Source organism: Myodes glareolus, chromosome 1 (genome assembly GCF_982192425.1).
Source record: "Myodes glareolus chromosome 1, mMyoGla1.1, whole genome shotgun sequence".
NCBI lineage: Eukaryota > Metazoa > Chordata > Mammalia > Rodentia > Cricetidae > Myodes > Myodes glareolus.
In genome coordinates, this window is record NC_142026.1 from 70,112,645 (window position 1) to 70,120,870 (window position 8,226).

The 8,226-nt window shown below is 37.1% G+C and overlaps 1 protein-coding gene across 1 annotated transcript; it reads left to right on the forward strand.

Moving 5' to 3' along the window:
- Nucleotides 1–6,105: 6,105 nt before the first annotated feature.
- On the forward strand, nucleotides 6,106–7,041 carry LOC125395500 (vomeronasal type-1 receptor 4-like). Its single transcript, XM_048426927.3, has one exon. The coding sequence runs from the start codon at nucleotides 6,106–6,108 to the stop codon at nucleotides 7,039–7,041; it is 936 nt and encodes a 311-aa protein (XP_048282884.3).
- Nucleotides 7,042–8,226: the final 1,185 nt, after the last annotated feature.

An 8,226-nucleotide genomic window follows, 5' to 3' on the forward strand; every position in this document is an offset into this window, starting at 1 on the left:
AATTCGCATGATTGCTCCTGCATGATGAAAAATGTAATTTTAGTTGTTTGGTTATTCTTGAGAGTGGGATTACTGGTGCTCAGTAGGCTTCCACTTCCATGTTAACATGGCTCTTACCGACATTCTGTTTGGATGCTCACCTTCCTGGACCTGGAGTGAGGGGGGAGGAACTTGGACTTCCCACAGGGCAGGAGACCCTGACTTCCCTAGGGGACAAAGAGGGAGGAGGAGAGGGAGGGGGGGAGTGGGAGGGCGTTGGGAGGAGGGGCGTAAATGGAAACTTTTTATAATTTAATAAAATTACAAAAAAAAAGGAGAGTGAAGAAGAGACAATATGACAGCATTCTCTGAAGCCACCTGACGCAGGACTAGGGACAGTGCTGTCAGGTGGAGCTGAGTCCACACATAACACACTCGGACCTACAATGGAGTTCATGGTCTTGTACAGAAGTAGATGTTCACAAATGTCAAGGGACATCTGTGTATCATCAGGATTATTGAGGCCCTTCTGAGACCCCCCTCCCCCAGTTAGTCACAATTGTCTAAAGGAATAGGATGAGTAGAAAGAATCTGTCTATTAAAAGGGCACTTATTACAATGGCTCACAGACTGAGACAAAAAAAAAAGATGTAATTTGCTCCATCTATTCAAAACTAAAATGAAACAGAAGGAGGAGGAGTAAGTAGAGGGGGAGAGAAGAGGAAGTGGGAGAAGAATGGGAGGGGACGAAGGAAGGCATATAAATGGAATAACCATTAGAAGGAGGCACCTCATAACAGTAAGCTAATTTACGGAACTCTGTAGTATTAAGACCTGTGATTTTTAAAAATGTTTTGGACTTTTTAACACTCTCATGCTGGATAGTTTTATGTCAACTTTACACAAGTTAATGTAATCTTAGAGGAGGGGACCTTAATGAAGAAAATACCTCCATAAGATCACGTTATAGGCAAACCTGAAGAACATTTCTTCATTTGGTGACTGATGAAGAAGGGGTAAGTCCATTGTGGGTGGTACCTTCCCTGGGCTAGTGGTCCTGGGTTCTATAAGAAACAAGGCAGAACAAATCATGCAACACAAGCCAGTTAGCAGCACCCCTCCATGGAGTTCACATCGGCTTTTGTCTCTGCTCTTGGGGGATTGACTTTCTGTCCTGACTTCCTTCACTGAAGAACTATGATGTAGAAGTCTAAGCCAAACAAACCCTTTCTTCTCCACATTGCTTCGGTCATAGTGTTTTACCACAGCAAGAATGTTTAACCCTAGCTATGACAACTTTATAGTTGCTTCAATTTATTTTCAGTTATGCTGGGTTCTGTGTTACACACAGTGCTTCTGTCTCTCCAAGTTGTTTCTTTTTACTCGTGGGGACTGTGTGTAGAGTGCAATGCTTTGCGGGGGGCCATCCTGTCCCGCAGGAATGAACGCCACCAAAAACGAGAATTCCTTCTCTGTTCACATCTTTATTTGGAGCATTCCCTTGAGGAAAATTGAGGGAAGGGTAGATAGAGCAGGGACGAGAGAAAGCTTAGAGAGAGAGCGTTGGGCCCCAAGGCAGCTGCTTTTAAATGGTGGAGCAGCTTGAACGCTGTCCTGATTGGTTAATGCCATTCTGCTGGTCTGAGCATGTGCAGGCAAGGGTGCAGGCAGGGTTGCTCAGCCCCACGTGGCTACCTCCAAACTGCAGGACCACCTGTGCCTCCAGGTGGCTCCCAACAATGCTTGACTGTGATTGCTCAATTTTTTACAGTTTAAGTGTGAATGTTTGCACAAGGCAAACTGTGCTGTGTCTATTTTATGATACTGTGAAGTGTTTTGATAATTCAAGTTTGGGTGATTGGAGTGCCCCATAAGAAGCACCTGACACATTTTGAAACTTCTCCAAATTAATTGCACATTTATAACTCATTTGAGTAACTAATATGGAATTCAAAACAAATTTATGTTAAATGGTGGTTTGCCATTACTGCCTTTCAAAAATCTAAATGTTTTGTATCTCTAAGTTATAAATAATATTAATAAACTACTAAAAAAAAGAGCAATGATAAAACTTCATGGGTGCAGGTTTCCTGATATTTATAGAAGATGGAGTCTCATAACAGACATCAGTTTCTCTGGCTCTTAAAATCTTTCTGCTTCTTTTACTTTGGTATTTCCCGAGCCTAGAGTGAAAGACTTACATTGTAAATAGATCAACTGGTGCTTGGCGCAACACCCTCACTTGTTTTCTGGGATTTGGTCAGTTTTGGTTTTTGTAATGTATCCTTTGTTTTTGAAAGGAGGTTTCTTTGTTGAGGGATGAGAACCACAGGAAGTACAGTAAGAAAGTACGCTGAGAACAAAACAAAATATTCTTCACCAGGGAAGAATTCCCTAATTGGCTTTCCAGTACTAAATTGTAAAACCAGAAATTATGGACAAACAAGTACATGTACATACAAGTAATATTAAACACACACAGACACACATACCCACATACACACTTATGTAATAACAATTAATGAATAAGATCAGAGGCATGGATTTGAGAAGAAGTTTGTATGTGGGTACTTGGAAAGGGTTGAGGGGCAGAGAAAGACAACATTAAAAGTATAATTTAATTAAAATTAAAGACATGGAACTAAACCATATAAAATATTTACTTTTTCAGCATAAATTAAATTTCAATTCTTCTTCTTAGAATCATGTGTTTCTTCTACGATTAATTAAATACTAGTAGAGTGACAAAATGATTAAAGAGGAGTGCAGATGCTAGTGTGCAGAGTTATGTTTGCTCAACTTAAGCAGTTGTGACCCATTTTAAAACACTGATAGTGGGACATTCAGTCATTGCCCCAGCATTGCGGCCCTAGTTCATCCACAAACACATCAAAATTTGGCATCTTCAGTACTTTCTTTCATCATTTTATATTGATGTTTATTTTTATAGCTTGCTTATTGTTCTCTATGTTTTATTAGCTTACAAAATAGCAAGTTTCCTTAAGGCATTTTCTTTCTTCATGATCTTTTATTGGCCCTAAATCTCCCTTTCCACAATTTCTCTGCACTCATCTCAGTTCACACTGCCACATTCCTAACTCCTTCATCTACTTACAAAATATGTATATTGTTTTACCCTCCCCAACTCAATTCCAGATCTTCTGATGGGCTGGTTTCAAGTTTCCTGATCTCTTTATACACTCGCTCTTATGTAAACACACATTTCAAAAAATTAGAAGCTCTGAAATCACACTTGCCATTATAATATCTGTTGTTATCAACTTGAAGTCCATCAATTAATAGAGTAGTTTCTGTGTCTGATTTAACCATTCTCTAGGGTGCTCTACAGTGCCAGTGCCTAGGGATAGGGAAACTCTAAATCTCTGGTAGTTCCTAAGGTCTCATCTCTTCACTCTGTTTAAACTACTTTAGATACCAAGCATCACTGCCAGTTCCTGATTGCCCATCTGGCTGCCCCTACATGGTTCTTGAGTATGAAAAGGCAACAGTGTCATCCCAGGGGATGCTGGATCCAGCTTGGTGCTGATTCAGAGATGCTGCTCCCTGCTTCTGCAGAGAAACCTCACCTGATTAGAGTGCTACAAACCACAACAATGTACACGAATTGTTCAACCATCTTTTCAGGAGCAACTTATCAAAACCAAGGGATTGGTAAAAGCTAAACCAAAAAGCAAAGCTTTTTGGCGTTACTGCTTTATGAATAACGGACTGTCCTTTATTGTAGATTTTTGGCTGTAGTTTACTCCTTTTCTATTACATATTTGGGAATTAATTCCCTAGTTCAGAACAGTTTCCCACTGGTCAGGCCTTGTTCCTCTCTCCAGTGTAAGCACAGAGATCTGCTTTCCTGCAATTATCTTTATCAACAGGCATTTGGTCAGTATTTAGGCAAGAGCATCCCATTTAAGGTATTCACAGATCTCTAAGGACATAGAATTACTACCTGCCCAAGCTGCTAGTCTGGTTTTACACCATGACAAGAAAGACTGATAACAGCATAGCCTGACACTAAAAATTTAGAGCCCCAGGTCTCTCCTTCCCTTAGAGTAGTAAGACTAGGTCCATAAAAACTGCAGCATCTGATGTGTGTGCTATCTAACCAAGAACAATCAGATTCCCCTAGGTTGCCTGGTTACCTGATGGCCTCTATGCTTGTTGAGAGAAAAGAAGTGGTGCGCTGACTTAAACAACTGATGCCCTATTCATAATTTTGCTGAAAATAAATCTTTAAGTCCTTTACTAACCACCTAAAAATGTAGTGTAGCACACTAATCTTCACCTATAGGATTTGTTGATGATTTAATTCTTTTCTTAACTAACTTTCTTCATTATGAAATTCACTGGATGTGTACTAGTCACTCCCATGGATCTTTGAGTGTGTGTGAAAACCCTTATCTTATTTTCTATGAAGCAAAAGAATTCCAGCCCTGGAACCTGCTACAGCTGGGGAATTACTGAATTTAAGGGTATATATGACTGTGAACATTTGTAATGCATCAGACAAGGAGAGACGATGGAGAATTAAGGAACAATGTAGAACTAAGAACAATGTATAACAAGGAGAACAAATAATGGGTGGAACAATGAGTAATGATGGATTGAAGGGAGAAGAAGAAAGAAACATGGACAGATGATTCCTCTTATGAGTAGATTTCTTACCACTCAGATATTTATCCTCAGATTTCAAGCCCTCATTTAGCTATTTGTGGTGTCTTTAATTGAACCCTGAAAGGGAGTCCTAAAGGTGAAAACTTTTAAAGGCTCACTAAATTAGAGAAAGTATTCTTTCACATGAATAGTGTCTGGTGTCTTGAGAATTTCCACCTAATCTATAGGCTGTCTAAGACATTGCCTTGTTTTGTCTCATTTACACTATATATTTAGGAGTGGTAACCGATTATCCCAGACATAAGTTAAATAGAAACATGAAACATGACCACAATAGCTATTATTTATCAAATATTCTCTTTGTCTGTGGCAGTTTTCCTAGCATATGTTGCATGTGTTTGTTCTGTTGTACATTCTGTGAGATTTAATGATACTAGAAGTCCCCATCTTTTTAACAGTCATGAATACGTGTGCTCATATACGTTATGTATGTATGTTGTCTATATGTTATTAATTTTCCTAAAATCTAGCTTTTAACTTATTTCAAGTTGTCACCAGTTCTATATGTTTTATGTTCTTAATAATTTTTCTAGGGGAAGACAATTGAAGATTGAGACCTAAAGATCATTCAAAAATCTCAAAGTTCAAATTGAGAGTTGGCCTCAAGAAACTGCCTGAAGAAAAACACTTCTAAAAGAGGTGCCTCTAATGCATTTTGCAAAGATCTTCCAAAGACAAAGAATCCAGAATATGTACATCCTTGTTGCAAGTTGCAGGGAGAAATACAGCAATCAAACAATTTAACAAATACAAAAGCATGCAGTTATCTGCACATTTCAACCCACAACTTTTAGAACAGCATTGGACATTTTCTCACAAGATTTTTCAGGGAGGGGGTAAGCAAATGAGGATGAGTTTCAGGTAAACCAAATATGGATCTAGTTGAGACAAGATGGAAAAATTTTTGCTCTGACACACAACCATAAATTTATTCTTAAAGATAATATACATTTCTTATTACTTATATATTAATTTACATAAGCTATAGATTAAGAATAGATGTATTTAAGCTTTGTGCTCATTATTGAAGTTGTCTTTTCTTATATACTGTCTATTCAATATCAGTATGTTCTGGAATTATGTTTCTTTGTATGTGCTGTCATTTTGCCTTGTTTCTTGCAGGTCAACATCATATTGTTCAAAATGCTATATTTTCTATGAAAATTAATGAATATTCTTCTGTTAATACATTTATTTTGAAGTATTGAGCAATCTTAGAATAACATATATGGAAAGTAACTACTATCATAATTGAGGAATGAAGTCTTTTTATGTTGTCCTGGCTAGCCATCAACTATTGAAGTTAAAAGATCCTCTGTTTAAGACTCTTAGAATTAAAGTTTTTTTCCACAGCAAAGCTACAAGTATTTACTTTATTCATTCTGCCAAGACAAACGACTTGCCCATAATCTAAAGGAAATTATGCTGAATCATAAGATGCATGTAGAGAGACTCATAGTTGGACTCGCTTTCTTATCACAAACAACAATTGGAATTCTTGGAAATTTCTCTCTTATATTCTATTATATAGTCCTTTACTATAGAGAGTGCTCATTAAAACCCACAGATCTGATCCTTATCAATCTATTAACATCAAATGTCTTGATCATTCTCTCTTTAGGATTGCCCCACACAATAACTTCTTTTCTGCTGAAGCAGTTTTTGAATGATTTTGGATGTAGAGTAATTTTATACACTCAAAGAGTTGGCAGGAGTTTGTCCATTGGAACCTCTTGCCTCTTGAGTGTGTTCCAGGCAATGGTCATCAGTCCCAAAGAATATTGTTGGAAGGATCATAAATTCAAAGTTGCCAAGTACATTCGTTGCTTCATTTCCCTACTCTGGGTATTCTATATATTGATTCAATTCATTTTCTTTATCTACCCATTCATTAAAAAGATTGGCAAAAACATGACAAGAACACGAGATTTTGGATACTGCTGTCTTGTAGTGTACAATGAAAATGACTTACTCTTTGCAGCATTGGTAGTGTTCCCTGAAGTCCTTTTTTCTTTGCTCATCATCTGGTCCAGTGGCTTCATGATTGTCATCCTGTACAAACACAAGCAGAGGGTTCAATACATCCATAGCTTGCATGGTTCCAGCAGAACCTCCCCTGTGTCCAGAGCCACACAGAATATCCTTGCATTGATGTCTACCTTTCTTGTTTTTTATACATTATCCTCCATCTTACAAGGCTGTCTTGCTTTTTGGTATGGTCACAACTGGTGGCTCATGAACATCACTTCCATATCTTCTCTGTGTTTTCCCTCTTTTGGGCCATTCATTCTTATGAATCATTACTCCACTATGTCCAGATATACTTTCATCTGGAAGAGGAATAAAAAATTGAATTCTAATTCAAGTATGTAAATTGTTGTGGAATGGGTATGGGTTCACACGGGTCCATTGAAAGAATGCAGAGTCTCTCTAAAAATGATCTTAGGCTTTCCATCTGCAGCCTCTTGCAGGCAGATGCTCTCTGTTAGTTTGAGGCTTTTATATTTTTAATCCAATTATTAACTATATCCAAGTTTTAGCAAGTTTATCTTCAGACTCCTAAATATCATACCTGAGTCTCTCAAAGGGACAATGCAAAATGTAAATTCTCTATTATGAATACCACCAGTGTACTGGAGTTTTTCCAAAACCAAGTTTTGCATAGACTTTGAATTCTTAGTGAACTTTAAGGTAACATTTCAAACAGGAGGTACCAAATAGGATAACAATCACAAAAGACAGATTAAAGAAGACTAGGAGAAAACACTCAGAAGGCAAGTCAGTTGTAGCTCTGTAGGAATTCTCCTTACAGTCCTTACAGTACACCGGTCAATTTAATTCAGCATTTTTTTCTATGGCCCAATGCCATTTTTCAGCAGTTGCTTCAGATTTATTAACATTTAAAAATTTATGGTTAATAAAGAATTTTGCAGTATGTCCTCTGGGTCTTCATATCCCCCTTCTGTTTAACAAGCATCTCCTTTAGAGTGCAATTAGATCTTTCTACAATTGCTTGTCCTATAAGATTATATGATATCCATGTAATGTGTTTTATGTTGTAATATGTAAAAGTTTGTTTCATATTACAGGAGACAAAAGCTAGGGGATTATCAGTTTTATTTTGTATCAATATGCCCATCATAGCCATTGTTTCTAATAAATTTTTAATTATAGAAACAGCCTTTTCAGAGCTTAAGGCAGATGCCTGTTAAGATCCAGAGTATATATCAATAGTATGATGAATGTGTTTTAATTTTCCAAATTCTGCTAAATGAAATACATCCTTTTGCCAAATTTCATTTCTTTGACTACCTTTAGGATTAGTTCCTTCAGGTGAAGAAACTTTATTATACAAAGAATAAGCAGTACAGTATTTTTTTTCTAATTTCCTTAGCTTGTTATCAAGTAATCGAAATTTTTTTAAGTCCTTACTATTAACATGATGATTGCTACGTAATTCTGAAACTTCAAACACATTTTCTATCAATAATTGATCAATTTCTTCATTTTCATTTGCTAATGATGCAGGAAACCCAGTATGAGATTGCATTTGAGTAA

Coding starts and splice junctions, on each gene's coding strand:
- LOC125395500 (XM_048426927.3), top strand. CDS start 6,106: ATGCATGTAGAGAGACTCATAGTTGGACTCGCTTTCTTATCACAAACA.